At 51.3% G+C, this 23,844-nt stretch overlaps 6 protein-coding genes across 6 annotated transcripts; 1 reads left to right on the forward strand and 5 right to left on the reverse strand.

Annotated features, from left to right (window-relative positions):
• Positions 1-797: 797 nt before the first annotated feature.
• PODANS_1_16150 (uncharacterized protein) lies at positions 798-3,380 on the forward strand (the record flags this gene model as incomplete). Its single annotated transcript, XM_001907021.1, has 5 exons — positions 798-1,422; positions 1,534-1,751; positions 1,808-2,379; positions 2,461-2,680; positions 2,733-3,380. The coding sequence occupies 5 exons, from the start codon at positions 798-800 to the stop codon at positions 3,378-3,380; spliced, it is 2,283 nt and encodes a 760-aa protein (XP_001907056.1).
• Positions 3,381-7,053: 3,673 nt separating this feature from the next.
• On the reverse strand, positions 7,054-8,139 carry PODANS_1_16160 (uncharacterized protein; the record flags this gene model as incomplete). Its single annotated transcript, XM_001907022.1, has 1 exon — positions 7,054-8,139. A coding segment is annotated over one exon (1,086 nt), but the record flags the coding sequence as incomplete, so codon positions are not given.
• A 704-nt stretch (positions 8,140-8,843) lies between these two features.
• On the reverse strand, positions 8,844-9,713 carry PODANS_1_16170 (uncharacterized protein; the record flags this gene model as incomplete). Its single annotated transcript, XM_001907023.1, has 1 exon — positions 8,844-9,713. One exon carries the CDS (start codon positions 9,711-9,713, stop codon positions 8,844-8,846), a length of 870 nt encoding a protein of 289 aa, XP_001907058.1.
• Positions 9,714-11,411: 1,698 nt separating this feature from the next.
• Positions 11,412-17,512, reverse strand: PODANS_1_16180 (uncharacterized protein; the record flags this gene model as incomplete). The annotated part of the gene is given in 2 exon segments (XM_024656037.1): positions 11,412-15,015; positions 15,015-17,512. Coding segments are annotated over 2 exon segments (6,102 nt in total).
• A 1,464-nt stretch (positions 17,513-18,976) lies between these two features.
• Positions 18,977-20,122, reverse strand: PODANS_1_16210 (uncharacterized protein; the record flags this gene model as incomplete). The annotated part of the gene is made up of 1 exon (XM_001907025.1): positions 18,977-20,122. The coding sequence occupies one exon, from the start codon at positions 20,120-20,122 to the stop codon at positions 18,977-18,979; it is 1,146 nt and encodes a 381-aa protein (XP_001907060.1).
• A 2,379-nt stretch (positions 20,123-22,501) lies between these two features.
• Positions 22,502-23,613, reverse strand: PODANS_1_16220 (uncharacterized protein; the record flags this gene model as incomplete). The annotated part of the gene is made up of 2 exons (XM_001907026.1): positions 22,502-22,994; positions 23,057-23,613. 2 exons carry the CDS (start codon positions 23,611-23,613, stop codon positions 22,502-22,504), a joined length of 1,050 nt encoding a protein of 349 aa, XP_001907061.1.
• Between the last annotated feature and the right edge of the window lie 231 nt (positions 23,614-23,844).

Consider the following 23,844-nt stretch of genomic DNA (forward strand, 5'->3'; position numbering starts at 1 on the left):
ATCGATCAACTCTGCAAAGACAGCAGGAACCCCTCGTTTCTGCCCAGCGTGACCGGCCCCACATTCAGACATTTTCTCGCCGCTGACACTCAAAGGACCCACGGAATATGCGGCCGGCGCCGGGCGCTAGATCGATTTCGCCATTACCATCCGTGCCTCTAGATTTTGATCGAAAGAATTAGGCTGGATTTCCAAGGCGCAGGGATCGAGAACATTGAACATGCCAACGACAGAACGTGGGCGCGTGGGTGGGCAGCGCCTTTCCGAAAATACATGCAACAGGCCCAGGAACTCAGGGGCCTGCCAAGACCATCTCCAGATGGCACAGATATACGGCACAAACTCCCTTCAGCCAATCACCAACATTCCCGAAGCACAATGTTGGTGGCGTCCCTGCATTCAATCCGCGCTCCGCGAATCCAACTGCAAGACCTGCAACAACAATTATCAGTACAGCTTACAAGCCACATAGGTAGCCACATAGGTTTGGACTGGTTGAAGTGTTCCGGAAATAGGAAGATGGTCGATTCACTGCTGACTTGGAGCTCCAACATCCAACATGCTACGGATGGCACAGCGATGTGTGCTCAGCGATGTGTGCTCTCACGTCCTAAGACATGGCCCAAGGCCACAGACCTTAAGACGACCACTTGGTCCTCCACAAAGCAGCCGAACTTTGTCCATCTGAAGTGGACTCCAGAACATCAGTGTCGCTCTAAGTCGGCTTAGTACAACACCATTGGACCCCACACCCATCCGCTGAGACAGCACCATCTACCTCGCCAGTGACACTGATCATGGGTGTACAGGAGCAGGCAAAGGGGGTGGTAAAGCCAGGAGGTTGCCTTCCGGTTCCACATGACGACCTGTTACACTTCAGTCGCTGTCTCAAGTACGATGAGAGAGAGAAATACGTCCAAAATGCCCCCGAACACCTCCGCAGCCAGGTGGGGCATTTGCTGTCCCGGGTTGAGCATGTCAGGTCCGAGATCGACGCCCGGCCCGATGGAGAGTTCTGGACTTCCAGGTTAGCCGACCACATATCCGACTTCAGATCAAAGCCCCAGCCAAAGAAGACGGAGCGGTCGCCGCTAGCCGCTACTCTTTCCCGACTACACATCGCTAGCCGGACCAACCTCAGCCGAACAAGTCGTCTTGACGTTCCAGAAATCCGCCTTGGTGGCAAGACTTTATCGACACCCAATATCGCCGAGGTCCTTTCAGCCAACCCATCCCCAACATTTCAGGACATCAAGGACCACCCATACAAAGGCCTCCAGGCCGGTGCTGTCTACTACAAAGATGGTATTCCCTACACTCATCCCAAGCTGGAAGGCAGTTTCCCAAACCAAACAACCCCGTTGGACGATTTACTCTCAAACAAGGGTGATATGAGCTTGCTCAAAGAATCTTGTGAAGAAGGCATGTTGAGATGGTTTCACATTCCGTCCAATAACATGGCCTGGGTAGAAGTAAGTTACCTTGCATAGAAAGAGATTCAGTGCACAGCTAACAACAATCAGGAAGCGATAGCCCGCCATTACAATGAAGAACGCCCACCAAGAGAGGACCTGTTTGGGAAGCCAAAGGTCAAGTCCAAGACACATGAGATTCTTCGACGGGTCGGATGGCGAGGTCACTCTCGGGAGGGCGTTGATCCTAACAGCCCACCCCACACCCGCCAACTGAACCCCGGTTGTGAGGTGATCAAAAGCGGTCACGAAAACAACCCTAACGCCATGTGCCTCTTTGTATGTCGATGCAATTCATGTCACACAAACAGTACTTCAACTGACATATCACACAGGCCCCTTACCTCCACTGGGAGACAGCATTGGGACTGGAAAGACAAAACAAGTCCATCGAGAGAACCACCAGATCTGCAATTTTACAACATGCGTCAGGCATGCAAGTCCAGGATCGGGTTGAAGATACCTTTCACCAAGAGCTTCAGGTCCACCAAGTCAACAATACTTCCCTCTCTTCCCTTGCCCGCGAGGCCATCGTCTCATCCACGAACCACTTTCGTTCCATGACGATGCGGGCTACTACTAGACGAGGTGTTGTTGGAAGGATCCTGTTTTGTGCCGCCAGAATCGCAAAGCTGATGGTGTCTTATGAGGATGATGAACTCGTCAGCAAGTACCTTTATGCTAATCCCCCGTTGCATCCCCGACGGACATTGCATCAGTCTCTAAATGAGTATTCCAACTTTCTGAGGGATACTGAACGCTTGGACAAGGATCAGATTGTGTACAGAGCAACAGCTGGGCTCAAAGACCCGACTCGCCAGCAGTGCAGCAAGTTTTGCCAGTGCTCTGACTGTACGAGTGCACGGGCAACTGTGCCTCGGTTTTTGATGGTGGACCAGCTGTGGGTGTTTGTCTTGGATGAGAGTGAGTATCTCGAGAAGCTTGCATGGCGACCTTGCTAACCCATGATAGATACTGTCATCACAAGCTTTCCACAACGCTGGGGATCTTACTTCACAAGCGATCTGTCAGGAATCCACTCTCGAGTAAGAAAGCAGCTTGAAAGAGAGCGAGACGGGGTCAGCAGTTCATATGATCTGGTTCTCAAGATCTTCAACGTCTGCAGCAGGGTGTTTTACGAGAATATCAAGTTTGCGGACAGACAGCCCATGCTCAATTACATCTTTTCCGATTCGATCAACTTTGTGGTAAGATTTTCCAGTTGCTCTGAAACGAGACGCAAGCTTACACCTGGCTCAGACCACAAGAGAATTGGCCGCCCGTCAAGAGCTCTCCCAGCTTGCTCAGACGATCCTAGCAGCTTACCGTTCCCCTGACAAGACTCAAATCGCCGAAGCCCACAAGGCAGTCATGAACATCAACCCCGAGGCCGGCCTCCTCCGGCAAGTAGACAACATTCTCAGCGACCTGAGCATCATCCGCCAGATCAAGATCGTCCAGCAAGAAGTCCTCAAGCAGTACCACGTCAACATTGCCCGGGTCCTAGTTCCCAACTATGCCCTCCGTGCCGGCTTCGAGCCGCATACACCCGGTCTCAAGGAGGTAAAGCGCATGCAAGAAAGTCTCCGTGACGACCAAGATGTCTCGGAAGAGACCAAGTCAGCGGCAAGCTGGACGCTCTCCTGTGCCGATGACTCGGAGATGTTCCTCGCGGACCAATACAGGCAGATTGACCGTTTGTACAGAGCAGCGGAACACTGCCAAAGGAGACTGGAGGAGCTGCTAGAGACGAAAAACAAGTACGCCGGCATTGTCGGGGCGTGGGAAGCGGTAGCCAACAGCATCGAGCAAAGCAACCAGGGCAAGTCTATCATGCTGTTCTCAGTACTGAGTATTATTTTCGTAAGTTCTTACCGTCACCCTTACCTCCATTATCATACCGGCTGACAATGCACCTAGCTCCCCCTCTCTTTCATCACCAGCATCTTCGGCATGAATATCCAAGACTACCGCATCGGTCTCGGCACCCTCGCACAGGAACTCTACTATGTTTGTAAGTGATTCCCTCCCTCTCTTCTTATCCAACCATCCCTAACATCCAAACTAGTCGGGGTCTCAATAATCGTAATCTTCATCTCCCTTCTCCTCGCCTTTGACAAGTTCTCCCTCGCACTCCTCCTCTACTGCATCAAGGTTCCCACCAAGTGGGTCATGACTCGGATTGCGCTCCTCCAACCGGCCTCGTTTGGCACCAGGACGAGAAATTACCGCAAGCTCAACGAGAAGCGGGTGAGGAAGATCCAGCAGATGGAAGAGGAGATCCAGCGGGCGAGGCTGGTGAGGGATACCAAGGAGTTTTGGCGGACGATCGAGGCGGAGCAGGCGAGGAGGCGGGCTGGGTTGGGGCCACAGGGGGGAAAGAGGGTGGATAGTGACAAGTTTGTTGTTTAAGTGTGGAAAAAAGCTGTACCATGGTGTATACGTGATGTTTTAACACCGGAATCTGGACATAATTCGCCACGTGACTTCTCGCCGCTTTATCTGACTTGAATTAGGCGGAGCTCAGGACCGGCTCATCTTCGGCTCCAGCCCGCTCACCTCGCTCAGGGATTGCTCAAGGTCTGCTCACTTCGCTCAGGGACTGTTCAGGGTCTGCTTACCTCGCTCAGGGACTGCTTAGATTAAGATTTGCTCACCGTGCTCAGGACTGCTCTAGATTGCTCATAGTCTGCTCGCCCTACTAATGGTTCCCTCATTTACTACTGATGGTACTCTTACAAGCCTATTCTATAACGCTAGTCTAGGGATCTTTTAAAAGTGTTCTCTCGCAAGAAATTCGTGCTCTAGCAGCTTGATTTCGCATCTCGAATATCAAACCTATCACACTTACCAACCCAACCCGATGTCTCTAACAGCATACAGAATGTATAGTCAAGATACGTTACGTCTAGTCTATTCTAAAACTACCGCAAGTAATTTTCTCTAACGTACATTATCAGTGAGTCGTGCATATCAGTGGGTCGCGCACTCCCTAGCGCGACGCGTCCTCATTGCACTTTGCATCGAATTTTTCTACAATCCAATATGCCTTCTATTTTAAAGGAAGCGAGGGTAATCTTAGCCCTCGAAGCTCTCCAAAAGGACGAAAAATTAAGCCTCAGAGCCGCAGCTATGCTTTATAATATACCACCATCAACCCTCCGCGACCGACGCGCTGGCCGGCCTGCACGACGCGATACTACGCCCGGTACAAAGAAGCTCACTCAATCAGAAGAGGAGGCTATTGTCCAATACATTATTGTAGCTATGTGCGCGAGCTTTTCCACCCAGATTACGTGGTGTGGAAGATATGGCCAACCAACTGCTACGCTTACGCGATGCGCCCCCTGTCGGCAAGCTCTTGGGTATATCGATTTATTAAACGCCAGCCAGAGCTCCGTACGCGTTTTACACGTAGATACGACTACCAGAGGGCCAAGTGCGAGGATCCAAAGGTTATTAGCGAGTGGTTCGCGCTTGTGCGGAACACTAAGGCCAAGTACGGTATTGTAAATGACGATATCTACAACTTCGACGAAACTGGGTTTATAATGGGTATTATCTTCGCGGGCATAGTAGTTACGACCTCGGACGGCCTTAGTAAGGCGAAACTAGCCCAGCCTGGTAACCGCGAATGGGCAACGGTAATCCAGGGAGTTAATGCCCTCGGTTGGGCCATCCCTCCTTTTATCATCTTAGCCGCGCAGTACCACCTTGCCAACTGGTATACCGAGTGCAACCTACCGTCCACCTGGCGTATCGCAACCACCGATAATGGCTGGACTACCAATCCGGTAGGTCTAGATTGGATCAAGCACTTCGATTACTATACGGCGCCCCGGATAAAGGGTAAATACCGGTTGTTGATCCTCGACGGCCACGAGAGCCACCACTCGACCGAATTTAAGCGCTACTGCCAGCAGAATAACATTATTACGCTCTACATACCTCCACATTCTTCACACTACCTCCAACCACTCGATGTCGGCTGCTTTGGGCCATTAAAGCAGGCGTACGGCCGCCAGATCGAGGACTTGATGCGTATACATATCAACCACGTAAGCAAGCTCGAATTCCTCTGTGCCTTCCGCGAGGCCTTCTTCGCCTCTATAACGGAAAAGAATATACAGGGTAGCTTTGCGGGTGCTGGCCTTATACTATACGATCCAGAGAGGGTACTTTCTAAGCTAGATGTAAAGCTTCGTACGCCAACACCCCCATCCTCAAGGCCGGGCACGGCACTCCCTTGGCTCTCCCAAACACCACACAACCCTCGAGAAGCTACCTCACAGTCAGAGCTTATTAAAACTCGGATATCAAACCACCAGGGTAGCTCTCCAACATCTATGTTGGCTGCTGTGGATCGATTAGCTAAAGGTACGATAACTGTAATGCACGAGGTGGCTCTTCTACGTATGGAGCTCTCGGCACTGCGAAAGGCCAATGAGGCACTTAGTAAGAGACGGAGAGCCAAAAAAACACGTGTGAGGCTTGGAAGGTCACTTGCCGTACAAGAGGCACAGGATCTACTGGATCAGAAGGCTGTGGGTGAGCAGGTAATCCAGGAAAATCGACAAAGTGGTGGTGGTACAGGGGGGTCTCGTACGAAGACTCAGTGCTGTGGTATATGCGGCAAGCCTGGCCATAATGCACGCACTTGCCAGGAGGCTGCAGAATCATCTGATTCAGCTGTTTCTGATGTAATTGTAGTTAATTCCTAATGTTGGTGTGTTATAATCGAGGGTAATTGTAGTAGGGTGGTAGAGAGTGCGCGACCCACTGATATGCACGACTCACTGATAATGTACGTTATAGGCTGCAGCCTTAGGCGCGTAACATTACAAGTCGGAGATCTTTGCCTTTCCAAGATACTAGAGCAGTTCTCGGAAGTAGAAACACGCATATACCTAGAGCCGTGTTTAGAAGTCACTCAACTCTGCAGATATTAAGAATTATAACAAGGAGCCAGAAACGGCTTCTAGTTATAGTATACAGACCCTGTCTATTGGTTTGGGGTGCGGCCACAGGCGTGAGGGTATGAGTAAGGAAGTGGGGGTCTCTGGGGGTTCAGGGGTCATGTATATAAGCGGTCTGCTTCTGACATTCTATTTTAGACAGGACATCGACTTTTATTTTCTTCATATTTTGTGCCGTGCACGCGTGTAGGCAATTCCGGCTCTCTGATCAGGCCAATCCGGTGCTTATTATGTGGCCTGCGAGCCCATAGTGTCTTTTCTTTGTCCTGCGTGAAGTGCGGCCTGCGAGCGAGCCACTGTCACGCAGGTGTGGTCATTCAGGGACCTGTTGATGGTATATTTGTGGTGTTGTGGTTGTTTTTGTGTGTTTTCTCACCATTTCACTATAGTTCTATACTTAATTATTATTTTTATCCTTATACTAGAGTTATAATACGATACTTCGCATCCTAAATTAACGTCCTAACAGCCTAATTTATTTCTTCTAATAATCTTTTTCTTTACTATACCTTTTATTATATCTAACCGTAGCCAAAAATCAAGTCATCGCCAATTAAACTGAATACAGTATCAATTTCCACACTAACTAACTACCAAACTAGCCATTACACGTCACCTTCCATCGCTTGCCGGGCCTTGGCACTGGGCTTCGCCACCCGACCTGTACGTGTTCTAGTAAGTGCCGTTGAACTGGGCTTAGTTGAACTGGGCGCAGGTGTACTGGCCGGCGTACTGCTTGCAGCTGCTGGTTCCCGCTGTGTGGCCCTGGGTACCCGTTGCCTGGCACCACCTCTGGCACCACCTCTGTTGCCCCTGGAGCCCCTGGATTTCTGGTTCGCCCTGGCAACGGCTTGTTCAACAGTGCCCAAACCGTTCACTGTGGCTGGCCGAGATACAGTTGTATTTGCAGCATCTGCTGCATCATCGCCTTCCAGATCTGCAGCTTCCCACTGGGACGCTGTTCGCCTTAAACTTTGCCGCAGATCTGTCGTACTGGGAAGTTGAGGGTTGGTTCTTTGTATGCATGGGGGTGAAGGGGTAGGTGTTGGTTGGACCTGAAGGCCCAGTGGCACTGTTGACCTGGGTGCGGTGGCATCAGGGGCAAAGGCATCAGAGCCCCTGGGTCTGCACCTGAGCACCGTCACACGGTCAAAATCCTGGTACTGCAAATACCGGTCCTCGTCAACTAACGACCTTTCCAACCACCAAAAAGGATGGAAATCCTTGAGCTCAAGGACCTGGTTGTTCTTCTGTACTTGGTGAATCAAGTGAAGACAGGGAAGTCCCTTATTGGCAGTGAATCTACCTGTACAAGCAGGAATCTCGTCGGGTTCGGGATTGCGGGCAAACACCTTGTACTTCTGAAGCTGGCGACAGTGTTGTACTACACTGTCAAGTGGTTTCCAGGCAATTCTTGTAGGGGTTTCGCCCAGAAGCTTCATACCCATGAAATCCCTCCGCAAGTGGTCCTTTTCAAAGCGCCTGGCTTCATTCACATTCTTCTCCATGACGGCTACCATATCAAAAGTACGGTCAAAAACATCCTTGACCGTGCTCTTCCCAGTGACAACGAAGCTCTTGAGCATGCGGTTCGAGGACTCCACGGGGGAGGTTGTTCGTTGACCGAGGGTGAGGTGTTGAGATGTGTAAGCAGTGGCCCATTGCCGGATGACTGGGAAGTAGGTGGATTTCTGGTGGTTTCACGGCGTGGAAGATGAAGAAGAAAAGGTCGTTGCAAAGTGGTGGTTTGGTTTGAAAGCAAAGGTTTGGTTGCAGGTGGGTTTGACTGCGAAAAAGGTGTATTGCAGTGTATTGCACGTAAAAGAAAAAGAATTGGCCAGGGTTAGGGGTTTGTACGGGAAGAAAAGTGGGCGGGGGGTCCGGGAAGTGAAACTGGGGGGTCCGAAAAGTATTGCTCTTTCGCTTTGCAACCTTGCCTTGGCGAGCAATAGTGTCAAGCAGCAACTCCACAGTAGTTAGCAAAGGGCGAGCATTACTACAATCCCGGACTCTTTTGCTTGTATTACAAATACGTCTGAGCTCCCAATTGATGTGCGGGCATCGTATCCTGCATCTCTAGTGTATATAGAGGTTCCTCTACAGCCCTTAACGGCCCCCAATAGCGAAGACTAGATGAAGCTTTAGTTCCGAAGGTCATTGTTTGTTAGCCCAAAGATGACCTCATGTCATAGCAGCAGGCTTTCCGATATGTGACGTTTGCTTGCCGTCGGGGAATGATAAGCAGAAGTCAATGCCTTTGCTGTTGAGCGTGGGCTTTCAACTGCGCGATTCGAACAAGATGCGATCATACTATTCAACGAGTGTATTGTTTGTATCTGAATCTCTCTAGTGACCACGTCCTGCTACCCAGTTTGAATCACCCAGATTGAGAGCTCTACTCCTTATACGGAGGCTCATCCCTCCTTATCTGGGGAATCCGATAGGTAAGGAATTTAGGAAGGGCCTTCATTGGTACCTCGCCGCAGCCTACTTTTCCATCCTCCCAGAAAAAGGTGTTTAAGAGCGTGCCGAGAATAACGGCATCCTGGACGAGACCGATATTCTTCTCCAACATCTCACGAGTCTTCTGGGACATCCCAGCAAAAAGCTCCTTCCAAAAGGCTCGCTCAGCAACCTCGAACTCGTCCGGCATCCAGAACTCGCCCCCCGTATATTCGCCAGCCAGGGTGTGAATGCGGCCAAGACCCACAGCAAAGGGTTTCGGCGTCGACAACTCCCAGTCGATCAGGCCGGTAACTTCACAAGTTTCGTCGATCAGGATGTTGACGTCGTTGAGGTCGTAGTGCGAGACCCAAAGCGGCAGCTTGCTAATCTCGTTCAGCTTGCCAAGAAATCCTTGTAGCAAGGGCCGGTATGCTGCGACTTCATCCAATGGGCTGGCCAGTATGGCCTCAAGATGCGGCCGGATTTTGGTTGACACAGCCTCGCCACTGCTGTCGGCAAGCCAGCCCTTGGAGAGTACACGCCCGAGCGACCTGTTGACGGCAATACGGCCTTCAGCGCCCTTGCCGGCGACGCCGTGGATCCATATCTTTCCCGGCAGACGCTCGAGGGAGTAAACCCAGACGCCCTCGTTCTCCAGCTCTTCGTCTTTGAGAGCCACAGTATCGGGGACGACTTGGCCCAGGGCGCCTTTGGCTACCCTGAAGGCGTCGAGATCCAGTTTCTCGGTTCGGAATTGGATGACCACTTCGCGTTTGTCAGTCAGCGTTACAAAGAAGGTCCGGCTGAACATCCCCTGCATTGGCGGCCTGTCGACGCGCGTGGAGGCGCTTCCAAGATGCTCTGACACTAGATTCTTGATACGCTTGACTTGTTTCGTTGGCGTGTTGAGCAACTTGGGAGGTCATTGTCGGAGGTAACGGGAGGCATGATGTAAAATAGAATGTTTGGCGTGCAAAGCGTAGCTGTAGTTGGGCAGGTTGAAGTTGCGGTTGACCGAATGTCGAGATTTTAGGAGCGGCCTTTGCTTCCCCCAATTGTTTGCAGGTAACCCCCCAAACGCGGTGCCAGATCGGGGGAGAGAGCCAAAAATGCCGTAAGAGCAAACCTGCCAATCGGATCAATCCGCACCCAGTAGCGGTCGCGTCACGCCAACAGGCCGTTGCACAACTTCCCTTTCGGTAAGTTAATCTGCGTGTTGGTTTCAGACATCAATACATGGGCTGCATCAGACCCAGTGCAACTGCTATCAAGCGGATGTTCGTACTGTTCGAAGGCTGGAAATTCGAGCGTGATTATCGTTCGTCACACTGTCAGTGACCATGAAGGCGCATAGTATTGAGGGGTAACTGCACGTCGTAGGCCAATGGATCAAAATAAGGCAGCCAACAATGTCAGGGTAGTTATTAGAAGAAAATTCTTGGTCTGGCAGGAAGTAGACTTGTAACGGAAGACTCTTGCCTATCTGCACACAAGCCAGCCCTAGGTAGATATATATATATATACAGAGTAATCTCAAAATATAGTATATCGGTATCTTCTTAATCCAGAGAGATATAGATCATGGCGTTTGCCTCAGATTGTAGATAGCTTCTTTCTCTTCATGGACTTCTCGAGGCCATTGAAGATTATTGTGAATATACTCAGTTACGCCCTCCGGGCCAGTGCTTGGTTCTAGTCTCTGCTGTGTGAAGCTCGTTGAGCCTGCCCCACAACAGACCCTTGTTACACATGAAGACAAGTTGCAGCGATACGTAGATACCTGGTAATGAAGAACCGCACTGATAAAGCCTCCCGAGACTGAGAATCCTGGGTTCTCGACAAATCAGCTGCAAGAACGGCCAACAAGATCTACTGGTATCAATATCCTCGTTTAATTGTCGAATTAAAATACGTCAAAAAGCAAGTCGTGATGACTTGCCACGCTGGAAACGCCGGTTGTAACCTCATACGTCGACTTTACACAGTAATATTTGCACAGTAGCATCTGTACAGCAATATCTGCACAGCAGCATCTGCACAACAACATCTGCCCAAGCACCAACACTCAGAGGCTTATGGCGCATGGGAGACCGTCGGTGATGATCATGATCATGATCATTGTGACAAGGGCTGTAATATCAGGGCTTGGAACTCATGGTTCAATTCAGGCTAATAATCTTCAATGGCCTCGAAGAGCGTGATACCGAAAAGAAGAAGAAGAGATACAGTCTTGGTGTTTCCAAACGCGTATTTTACCCTCCCTCGCGTGGCCCGTGCCTTTGTTGGCCTCAGGCCATCGCCAAGTCCTTCAATATCCTACTGGGCCAGTGGGCTTCCTTTGATAACCGCCATGCCTCTGATTGTCTGCCTCACTTTGAACGAGAGGCTCACAACTTGCAGTTACCCCTCCTTGCGGTGGTATCGACAGTGTTGTTGGTTGTGGTTACAGGTGGGTGGCTTTTGCCGTGTGACACCATCTCCCCCCTTCTCATGCTCGCCCACGAGCTTGGTGATGGCTTCATGCCTCGATACGTGAGTCCTTCGGTTTGTCAGGGTGCTGGGCGTGAAAGGCTCGTAAAGCCGTCTTGGCTCCGTCGCTGTAGAAGTGGTCGTAAGGCTCCCACGTCCAGTGTCTCCGTTGAGGCCAACCTTCCCACTTGACCAGATACTTGACTTCTTCACCCATTGTGGTCGAATCCATCACCTTTTCCACTTGATAGTCTTCTGCCTCTACCGGCTCAGCTTCTCGCAGGACCTGGTCTGGATCAGGCAGTGCCTGTCCGCCAGCGCGATAGGGCTCGATGAGGGAGACGTGGAAGGTATTGTGGATTCGCCAGTGTTTGGGGAGAGTCAGTCGGACAGCGGTAGGCGAGATTACCTTCTGGATTTTGAACGGGCCTAACATCTTCTTGTCCAGCTTCTTAGAGGGTCGACGAGTCTTGATATACCTGGCGTTGAGCATCACCAGTTGATCCTGTTCAAACGAGGGTGCTTCTTTTCTCTTTAGATCTGCCCACTGCTTCATGCGTTTGCGGGTGTCTTCCAGGGAATTCTGCGCTTCCTTGTGAACTTGGGTCATCCAGTGGGCGTATAGCCGGCTTGAGGGGTTATGAACGGTGGTGTTCGACGAGGGGTTGTTGGAGGCAGGGTGGTAGCCATAGTTGGCGAAGAAAGGCGACATGCCTGTTGGTGCCTTACGGGCATTATTGTACGCGAATTCTGCCATGGGAAGTAATTCATTCCAGTTAGCCATCTCGTAGTTGACAAAGGCGCGGAGATACATCTCTAGTTCTTGGTTGACGATTTCCGTTTGGCCGTCTGTTTGTGGATGGAACGCCGTGCTTATACGGCTCTTGATACCGACGAGCTTCAGGAAATCCTTCCACAAGTGAGCAGTGAAGCGTGAATCGCGGTCTGAGATAATATCCGCTGGCACGCCGTGGAGCCGCCAATACTCGCGCGCGAAGATCCGGATTAGGTCGTCAGTTTTCTTCGCTTCTACACGTAGAGGAATAAGGTGTACTATCTTCGTGAACATGTCCACGATGACCCAGATCGAGTCGTACCCAGAGGATAATGGAAGATCCGTAATAAAGTCCATGGAAATCGCTCTCCACGGCTTCCACGGAATCTCCATTGGTTGGAGCAACCCGAAGGTGCCATGGCGGGGGTTCTTGTTCTGTTGGCACTCCCGGCACCCACGTACGTATTCGCGGATGTCTTGATCCATGCCTGGCCACCAGAAATTACGCCGTATAAGGTCGATAGTTCTGTCCATTCCCAGGTGGCCTGCGACGACGGAGTCGTGCTTAGATTCGAGGATCTCTTTTCGCAGTGCTGGGTCGCTGGGGATCCTTAATAGGTTGTTGTGGTACAGTAGACCGTGGTCCTCGTGCTCATTCTTAGGCGGTACTGCTAGATCCTTGGTATAGTCGGTATCTCTGCTAGCAGCTGTCTTGACCCGGGCGAGGAAGTCGTTGTTCCACGCCGGGGCGACTGGTATACTGGCGAGCCTCGCGGAAGAAACCAGAAAAGAAGGTCCTTCGTTTGGCGGTGAAAAGTGGTGATTTTTTAGGACCGAAGTGATCGGCTGGTCCTCATCTCCCCCCTTCTCAGGCCGATACTGGTCGAATCTTGAGAGCACGTCGGCCTTGCCGTTAAGTCGTCCAGGCCGATACATGATAATGAAGTTGTAGGCGGCGAGCTCTTGCGCCCACCTTGCCTGGCGTCTATTTAAGACCTTCGCTGTGGTGAAGTATGCCAGGTTCTGATGATCGGAGTACACTTCGATGCGATGCTCTGCCCCCTCGAGGTATCTCCGCCATCTTACAAAGCAGTCGACTATAGCCAGTAGCTCTTTGTCGTGTACTTCATAGTTCATCTCTGGTTTGGTGAGCTTTCTGGAGTGGAAAGCAACCGGGTGGAGCTTGCCATCGTCCCCCTTCTGGGACATCACTCCACCCAGGGCGAAGTCAGACGCATCCGTCTCCAGGACCGCCAGCTTTGCTGGGTCGAAGTGAGCGAGGATGGGAGCAGTGGTGAAGGCCTCCTTGAGCCTGTTAAATGCTATTTCCATGGCTTGTATCCACTTCCACTGACGTACGTCGAGCTTCAGGGATGCCGTGAGAGCTTGGGCAATAGCAGAGAACCCCTTAATAAAGCGTCGATAGAAGTTGGCGAAGCCGATGAAGGATTGGGTGGCCTTAAGTGTGGTAGGTCTCTCCCAGTTCAAGATGCAGTCTACCTTCTCCTTAGACATAAAGATCCCATGCTCAGAGATGATATACCCAAGGTACTCAACCTGCCTTGTAGCCCACACACACTTCTTTGCTGAGATGGTGAGGTTATTCTCTTTCAACCGCCGCAATACTTCTTTCGTAAGCCGGTCGTGCTCCTCCATGGTCTCGGCGTATATAAGGATATCATCAACGTACGCCAGTACCCCCATGTCGATCAGGTCACTGAGGACTCCATGGACCATGGCTTGGAAGGTGGCTGGGGCATTGATTAGCCCAAAATGCATGACCGTGAACTCGAAGAGACCGTAGCGGCAGCGGAAGGCTGTCTTCCACTCATCTCCCTCCTTGATTCGTACGAGGTTGAATCCACTCTTAAGATCGATCTTGGTGAAGTACTTAGCTCCGGCAAGACGATCTTGTAGCTCATTTATGAGTGGTAGAGGATACCTGTTGGGGATGGTGATGCCATTGAGTGCTCTCCAATCCACCACTGGTCGAAGGTCGTCTTCATGCGTTCCCTTCTTCTCGATGGAGGCGTCTTTATCCACCATAAAGAGTGGAGCGCTGCAAGGGGACTTGGAAGGCCTGATCTTGCCTTCGGCCAGCATCTCATCCAGCCATACGCGCAGGAACTTAAGCTCTTTGCCGCTGAGGGAGTAGATAGGCCCCCATGGTGGTGTCTTGCCATCCATCAGGTCGATCGTGTGGTCCCAGGGCTTATGATCAGGTAGCCTTTTGGATATATCATGAGGGACTAATGGTGCCAGATTCCGGAAGCGTTCGGGAATAGAGCTTCGATCGTCCTTGACGCTGGAAATGATCCTACCAGCCTTCCCAAGTACCGATAGGCTAGTGCATCGTTCGCGGCATGTGGGAGAGGTAAATACAATCTTCGTGGGGTCTTGGTCGTAGAAGCCAGCTGGTTGGTGTTCTTGGAGCCACCAGTGTGGTAGGATGATATCGCATTCTGCGTCGAGCTTACTGACTTCGAATTGCAACTTGGTGAAGTGGTCTTCTGAGTGCCTAAGCACCACGGTGTCGGTGTACAATGCTTCCTTACTGGCATCTCCTTCTCCAGTAAAGGATTGAAGGTAGAACCCAGGAGGGTGACGGAAGGTCTTGATCGCGAGGCGGGTAGCCACATCCTCCGATAAGACGGGAACGGCACTGCTAGGATCCAAGAGAACGCGTACCGGGTGTTCCCGAGGGCGCGCGTTGGTACCTTCGATGATGCTCATGCTGACGATAGGCCTGGTCCCCACCTTAGGCCGGTGTCGTGGTTGTTCATCTTCATCCTCTTCGCGAGGGCGCTTGACTCCTGCAACGGTGACGCCAGTAGGCCGATTACATCCTGTCGGCGTGGTCAGGCGGCCTAGTGAAAACCCGTCTCAGTGCCAGACATGTCGTCGTCAAGTACTTCGAAGACCGGTGGTTCATCATCGTCAATGTGTACCCCAATAGCGTCGATTCGTACTTTCTTTGGAGGTGCTAATTCGTTTTCTTTCTCTTTCTCCTCGGCCTTCCGCTTGACCCCGGCTACCTTGGGAGGAGCCGCGGGAAGGTCGTTACCGGAGACATCCTTTCTGGCGAAGCAGGCAAGGGTGTGATGATTGTTGCGGCCACATCGCCAGCATGTAGACCCATCCTTTTTATGTCTGTCGACGTTATCTTGGGAGATTCCCGCTAGTGCCTCTTTCACGGTTGCCCACTTAATGTCCTTTGGATCGGGTCTGCCGCTTGGAGCCTTGAAGGGTGCCTTGCTGCTTCTTAAGGATGGATTTGACGTTTGTTGGGAGCGACTTTGGTGGGGAGGGCCCGACTTCGAGCGCTCCGAGATCGAAGTGGGCGTGTCTTTTCCCGCCCGGTGGCCAACTGAGATGCCAGGGTTGGTGAGCATATTCTCGTAGATGTGGCCAGCTTCCTGGATGGCGTGGAGGAAGTCCTCGTCTGTCTCCGGGACGCCTCCCTGTCTTGAGTAGATCAGTTTGGTGATCTCGTCCGGAAGTGCCTTCGAGATATGGCTCTGGAACGTGGTTCCTGACCACTGGACTACCTCGTTGAGGTCCATAAGCTCGGTCAAATACTGCGAGATATCTCCTTGGTACCGGAGCTCTTGCATCTTGCGGGCGTTACGGTACCTCTCGGCTGTATCCCGAAAGCGTTCTTGGATGGCGGTGGTGTAATTGCTCCAGACGTCCACCAAGCCTAGCCTTCGCACTTGGCTGACTCGCTGTTGGTGCCATACCTGGGCTTTGTCGGTGAGCAGAGATCCAACCCAGTTAATCCTGACCTGGTCGGTGGGGAACCCTGTGGGGTAGGAATCCATATATGCTTCCACCTTGAGCCACCAAGACCTGAATTTAGAGAGATCTCTGCCATCGTAGGCTAGGGGCTTTGCCATATGCACCGGATTGACTTGGACTGGTGCCTGAGAAAATTGACGAATGAGTCGAGTGAGGTCATCTCGGCCCGAGGGACTGGGTGATCGAGGGCGGTTGCGTGAGGCTGGAGGTCCCCTAGGTGGTCCTCCTCCGGCTCCGTCCGCGGGTGGTCGCCTCTCCTGGTGATCCTCGTGGGAGTCATCTAAGTCCGAGTCGTCAGGGTCCGAAGGTGGTTCCCCGTTAGTAGCGACGAATCGTCGTGGGGGGAGGCTTCCTCCTCCGCCACCGTTGGGTGTGGGCGTCATGTACATGGGACCGGCTCGAGAGGACTCGAACTGGATATTGGCTTGTCGAGCTGTACGGCGTGCCTGGGCATCTTGTAGTGCCTGGGTGGTCAAGCGCTCTCGCACACGCCGAGTTGAGGATGATACCTTCGATGGTACTGCTACCGACGGTTGCGATGGTCGCGTAGATGCTCGTTGACTAAGGCTACGCCAAACGGAGTCGATGTCGGCATCGGGGTTCTGCTTTAGCTGCGTGCGGAACTCCTCTAGGGCTTCTTCCGTCAGTTTTTTAACCTGCTCTATAACGGTTCGGCCGTGTTCATCCAGTGTAGAGGGGTCAACGAATTTCTTTGCCAGAAGTCCATCGATGTGTTGGTCGCGTTGGAGGGCCCAGATCTCGACCTGCTTATTGAACTTCTTCTGGTACGTAATCTCCTTCTCGAGGGTTAATAGAGCCGCTTGATGACGTTTAGCAGATTCCCGAAGTTGCTCAATAGCCTGCTGCCGCTGGCGCTCATCTTGGGTAATGACCGCGATAGCTCCCCAGATCTCGTCCGCGAAGGTAGCACTGGCGTTTTCGACTTGCTGCCGGAAGTGCTGGATCTGCTGGTCTGAAACTTGGACCCCGAGCTTGACCATATTGGCGCAAATAGTGTATTGTACGCGGATATGCTCGTACTGCTGCTTAAGGCGTGCGAGCTCTTGGCCGTCAATGCGGTCTTTGTGCTGCTGTTGAGCAAGTTGTCGTACACCCTCATAGGTCTCGCTCATACGGCGATGGAGTTCGACGATCCAGGGTGCTGGATCATGAATAGCACCAGGCAAAGGCTGGATATCGGTGGGGTCGCTCATAATGGCTTCAAAGTCCTGAGGCGAGTAGAGTGTAAGCTCCATGTGGTCGTTGACCTGAATAGGCTCGGCTGACGGGGAGCGATAGTCCGACATGTTGTAGGTAGAGATAGACGCGTTGTCGAGTTCTTCTTGTAGATTTCGAGCGGTCGCGTGCGTAGGTGACGTCGTGGCTGGTGATGTCGGGAGAGGAATATGAGCGGCGTAGCCGGGAATGAAGGGTCGCGGAGTAGGCGAGGCGTTGAAGGAGTATTCTCCTATAGTGAAGTCGGAATCTTCGTCGTCGTCAACCCAAGGGTTACACGGTAGTGGAACGAATCCTTCAACGATATCTGAGGGTGGAGCTGATGATGATGTGGTGGACATCAACAAAGGAAGAAAGCGGGGTAAGTGGCGATAGCGCTATGGCGTCGTAGTGTAGTAGTTGTTGTCTTCGATTGTTTGAAGATTATATGTGACAAGGGCTGTAATATCAGGGCTTGGAACTCATGGTTCAATTCAGGCTAATAATCTTCAATGGCCTCGAAGAGCGTGATACCGAAAAGAAGAAGAAGAGATACAGTCTTGGTGTTTCCAAACGCGTATTTTACCCTCCCTCGCGTGGCCCGTGCCTTTGTTGGCCTCAGGCCATCGCCAAGTCCTTCAATATCCTACTGGGCCAGTGGGCTTCCTTTGATAACCCGCCATGCCTCTGATTGTCTGCCTCACTTTGAACGAGAGGCTCACAACTTGCAGTTACCCCTCCTTGCGGTGGTATCGACAGTGTTGTTGGTTTGTGGTTACAGGTGGGTGGCTTTTGCCGTGTGACAATCATTGAAAGCCAAAGTACCAACAATCACAGATACAGCCTGTATAGCCTGGCCGCCCTGTGGAGGACCGTTCAGTGGCACTTTGGACTGCCTTGCGCCCTTAGCGAGGCATAGAGTACTCAGGGCTTCCTTGTCCAACAGGACACTTTAGTATAAAGACCTCTGGCTCATCCACCTTGCCCCGACTCTCTCCTTTCAGAACCGTTACTGACTATCTTGCCTGATCAACGACAACTTTCTAACTCACTACAACTCCAGTTTGTACTGGAATTGCCTATTGCCCTTAATACTTACATCTGTTTCCCATTTTTCTGAGCTAGAAGCCAGCTTCGCCCTCTTCAAATCAAGTCCCGATCTTTGCAACCCAATCATTCATCATGTCTTCGAGTCAACTACCACGGACTGGGTCGCAGACCAAGAGTACGCGCAGTACGCTGACGGCTCAGTCCCGGGTATCATCCAGCTCAAGTGCACCACGACACGCAGCAACACACACTACAACGTCACTTGCAGCACGACTCGCAATGGTAGTCACCTGGGACATGCTCCGAGCCCGTTTCCGGAGGCCCCGGCGGACTCTGTGCTCACCATTAACGGTACGCCTGTGGAGGAGGGAACTAAATCGCATGCCATCATCTCCCACGCCCTGAAGATGGTTGACTTCGTGTACTAGTCCATCTTCTGACGTATTGATCACTCGAGGTCAAGATGTTGTTCTTGAAATCCAGTTTCGTCTGGATTTCTGTTCAACTCCATTTGACAATCTAACTGGCATCGGGTTTCAGACATTAGCTACCGCTATCCTTGGAAGTCTACCACAAGGTTGTTTCCTTGGCCTTTCTTAAGTAGTTTAGCTGAATATTTCATTATAAACTAGTATAAAGATACCGGTACTGTGACGCGACGCAACTGCTGTCCACTAGTATATAACTACAAGCTGGATTGTAAGAGTTCGATCTTACACTTCTGACACCCTTTTGAGTAGTTTGCGCAGTGGTATTGTGGGTCATTGTGTCATTTCTTACTCTCTTCTGCTCTGAGCAATCCTGTCCCAAGCTGGGTGTTTTCCACCGCAGGCGGGGCACCTGCAGGGTATGCGGCTGGTGTGAATAGGGCACTGTGCCTCACCCTCCTTGCCTCCCACTCCATGTGCATTTGTGCCACACCTCGGACATAGAGGGTCTTTTCTGCAACGGTAGCTGATGTGGCCCCATTTCCAACACCTGTAGCACTGGGTGGGACGCAGTGGGGCCCAGTATGGCTCGCAGTTGAATATCTGAGCCCTGAATACCACTCCCGAATCGCAAGCCTGCTTGGCTTCTGTTTGGTTGGTGAGGATGACGAAGATTGATACCCATTGTAGAGTTTGGTCTTTCGGGTATTGAAATTTGACCCTTTCGATCGACTTGAGTCCTAGTTCCTGGCCGAATTCCAATTCTGTGGTTCCTTGGATATTTGATTTATAGACTCCTTTGACCAATATGGCAAAGGTTCTTCGAGCTTCTTTCGCCTGTTCTCCGAATGCTTGTTGTATCCATCCTTTATTCGAAGAGTGCCAGTCTCTGGTGGCTGGATCTGCAAACATGATTACCGTATCACCGCTGGGCAGCTTTCGGGCAGCTACTGCTCCCTTCCCACTGGAGGCTTGGTTGATGGCTTGTACGGCTTCGAGGGCATTGCGCTTGGCCAGGTCGGATGGTATGTCGTTTCCTTTGATCAGAATCTCCCGGCTTAGTCTGGCAGGAATTACTTTGGCTGGTTGGTTCGGTGCTGGGGTAGTTACTCCCTTTGCAATATCGGCCCAGGTGCGAGTAGGTTGAGTAGATCTCGTTGGTTGGGTTTCGCGGAGTGCTGCTCTTACTTCCTTGGCGACTATTTTTCGGAGGTTGAGCAAGGAGGGAGTTTGGTCGATTCCGGTAGAGGTTGCTGCTGCTGTAGTAGCCTGTCGGTAGGCATCCTGAATCTCTTTGGCTAAGCTTTGAGCTTTGTCCTTGTTCTCCGTCGGTATAAGGGTGAGGAGGTTGTTAATTAGGGTATTGAAGGTCTGGTTGATTGGGTAGTTTCTGGAGCTGTGGTTGGTCTGAGCTTGTTGGGTGACTGGGGGAGTTTCTTCGGTTCTGTCCGCTACGTTGGCTTGCTCTCTGGGAAAGCTGGCTGATAAAAACATCGGGCATTTTGATATCAGGCCTGTGGGCTTCCATTGAGGCAGTTGAGAGTAGTTGGTAAGGATGTATGTGGCTGGTAAAGCTAGGGGGTGGCTGAGAGTGTTTGGTGGTGCGTGCTGCCTGGGTTCGCTTATCGATAAGGTCAGCAGCACGGACTGTTGTCGACGCGGAGGAGGAGCGGTTGGCGACGCGGTGTTGAGCTTGAATTCTGAACCTTTTTTGCAGCCCCGCGACGGCCGCCGCGGGGCTAGAGTTGGTATCTTTCGATGGAACTTTTCGAGAGGATTTGATTAATGTAGGTTGCGGCTGTTTTTCCGGCCCCGCTGGCGAGCACTTCCAGTACAACGGTATTTATATTCACTACTAATAAAATATATCTCTGCAACCTGCAACCTAGTCCAACCCTACTGCCAGTTGTCCCGATGCTAGATCCTCTCTGCCACCAACGCATGTGCTCACCTGTGACAAATCATCCTTAGTCCCAACGTGTCAGATTACCCACAACGAAAGTGCCAGAAAAGAAGGGTACGGATTGGTTGTCAGAATAGGGCCTGAAAGTGATGCCTGGCAACGATCTGAGTCCATGGCCTCCAGCTATTATTAGTTGACCAAAATTAGACTGAAGGAACAGCTGAGCCGCTGAAAGGATAAGCTATGCGTCCAACTAAAGGTCTATAAGGGAGAGAGGTTCAGCCTCGATCACAGGAAGAACACAGAATACACAATCAGTTTTGGACAAGTGTGTGTGCAAGTGATCAAATCCAACACAACGCAAAGCCGTTTCTGGCTCAACCAACAGAAGGGATGCCGGATATGATCCTTGTAATACTACATCTGCCCTTGTCAGATTGCAAGGTAGCCTTGCAAAGCCAAGCTCCCGGTTTGGCATGGTGTTCCTTGCAAGGAGTCTAAGCGCCAAAAGTGACTCTGTGTGTAGTTGGCTAGGAGCTAGTTTTGGAGGTGGATGACGTCCACCTGTAGTTTAAGATCGTGCTCTCAGAGCTGCTTCGAGAGCCAAACCATACTGTAAGAATCTGGAAGCGTGGTTTCATCCACAGTACAGACTTGTTGTGTATAATTAAAAGCCATTTATGGCTTCAATAGAGGCAGCGATTCCCTATGTTGCCTAGGTCAAAACGTAGAAGCTGTTGTGGCTCCAGCAAAGGCAGATCATTACTGCCTACATAGGCAAAATGAAAAAAAGCCGTTTCTGTAATAGGCTAAGGTAGTGTATTGCAACTAGCTATGCCTTCGCTACGAAGACGCGAAACATGAGAAAGAAAGAAGAGAAATAAGACCTCGCGGGCGAGTACTCTCTAGATACATATGATTGTCTTGGTCCGAGCAGAGGGAGGTGAAAGGTTCCAGAGGTGTCAGTGCGTTACTGACGTTGGCTGGCGCTTGCGCAACACACGAAGTGGAATAGGTTCATCAGGGGTTGTCGGTGGGACTACTCCTCACCACTCCCGGGGCTCAGCCCGTTACAGTTTCTGGCTTTACCAGAGGCTGGGACTTCATGTCATGATCCTAGGGCTGCCTTAGGCTAAATGATTCGCACATAGAAGCTGTTTCTGTCTCCGCAAAGGCAGATATCCTTGTTTTGGAAACAATCCAAGTTTTCGGTGATCCCGGATGCAGGAACGATATTTGGAGGGAGACAACTTGCCTGATTTGGACTAACTTAGAAACTGTTCCTGGAGTGGATGCTACGCTGTATGAGATGTTTCTGACTCTAATACAGACATAACTTTTACACTAATCCTAAAGGGAATAACTATTAGTGCAGCTAGGGTTATTTTCTAGCAACTTCCACCAAAAGCCCCCTGCAGCGCTAACAACAATTACCGTGTAATAGGTGTACGCTCCAGAAACAGCTCTGCGATGGTCTACCTCCAGTATACCTGGTCTCAGGTGGTTTCAACCATTGCTCACCCTACTCAGGGCCTTGCTCACCCTGCTCAGGCTTTGCTCACTCTGCTCAAGGCCTTACTCACTCTGTTCAGGACCTTGCTCACCCTGATCAGGAGATCTCCACTTCTGCTCAGGTTAAAGCGGCGAGTGCTCAGGTCCAAGAACGGAAATGGAAACGATCCATGTCCAGATTCCGATATTATTATAGGTGTTATAAGGCGCATGGAAATCGGTTATCAGGTAGAAATAGGGTTTGGGCATATACCAGGAGTAATTAAAGAGTACATATTGCATAATAATCACATGAATTAAGTACTCATTTCATTCCCAATTTTCCAATGACATGTCATGCATTGATCGATAGATTTCACCGCATCACCAAGGCTTTAGAATATAGTGGTTTCGACCATCTTTTAAAGGCCCTTAAGATCTCATGGGAGTGTCTATTTCCCCGTCCACGGTGTGAACGCCTATTTTGGCCGGACACCAACAACCTCCCCCCTCATGCAAACCACCTCGCCCCTTTTGACCACCAGTCTGTATCTTATTGTCTCCCCATTACCTTCCTCCACAGCCTCCGTCCCAATGGTGTACTCCTCCTCCGCATACAGCGGTGACAAAGCTCGGTAAGCAATACTCTTCGCCTTGATTGCCCCATCCCGTGAGTGAACATCCCGCCAGTAATTCATCAGATTAATTAGATTCAAGGGCCCATGCACAACCACATTCGGGTGACCCTCCACCTGCCTCGTCCAGCTTTCGTTGAAGTGGATCATGTGCGCGTTGAACGTCAGGGCAGAGAACTGAAACAGCGCAACAGGGGACCAGACAAGATTGCGCATGGTATACCCTGCCTTTAGATCTGTGTCATCCTGAATATGGGACTTAGTGGTGGGTATCGTAATAACTGGAGCGATTGAGCCAGTAGGCGGTGCAGGTAGTGGTTGGCGGAAGATCCATGATCTGGGGGTCCGTCAGCAAATTGGATAGCAACAAAAAAACACTATGGCTGGGCACGTACGTACCTTCTGTCAGTAAGAGCTACCCCCCGAGGAGAAGCAAATATCTTTTCCACATCCACCAACACCATCTCACTCCCATCACGGCTCTTCTTCGCTTTGGCATCGAGAATCTCGGTGGTTTCCTCTACTCTGTCTCCTATTCTCAGTTGCACCTGTGGGTTCCACAGCATCTCCCCTCCAGCCCACATCCTCCTCGTGAATGGGGCCGGCGAGTTAAATGTTGTGTCTGACCCATCCGCTCCTAGCTCTGACTCGAACTGGGAGGGGGTGAAGTACACGAGGTGGTGACCGTAGGGAAGGTAAGTGCCGTCTGGTGGCTCCCCCGTGCAGAATTCTGATCGTCGGCCCAAGGTAAGAGACAGCTTCTGGAGTTGGTTTCCATCAAGAAGCTGTTTGCGGACGAACTTTTGGCCTTTGACTTTCTTCAACAGCTCACTGGCTGCGGTCTGGGCGGCGGAGGTGTGGATGTGACGGGTGGAGGCTTGGCAGGAGGTGGTCATCATAATCTGGCTGGCTAGAATGCGGCGGGTGATGCGCGCGGGGTGCTGGAAAAGAGCCATTTTCCAGTGGTCAAGAAAACGGACAAAAATGCCAGGGCCGATGTCTACTCACTGTTCATTCTCAAACACCAAGGTCCGTTGGTGATGTCGTTGATCAGATGTCAAAAGCGGAACCCCTTCCCCGGAAATAATAGGGGGCGCTAAACTGGGTGCCTCGGTGGGGTCCACATTCCCCGCTTCCCCAGAAAACCGTTGTGCAGTCCATCAACAACAAGAACGACAGTGCGAGAC

The sequence above is a fragment of the Podospora anserina genome, chromosome 1, assembly GCF_000226545.1.
Source record: "Podospora anserina S mat+ genomic DNA chromosome 1, supercontig 4".
Classification (NCBI taxonomy): Eukaryota; Fungi; Ascomycota; class Sordariomycetes; order Sordariales; family Podosporaceae; genus Podospora; species Podospora anserina.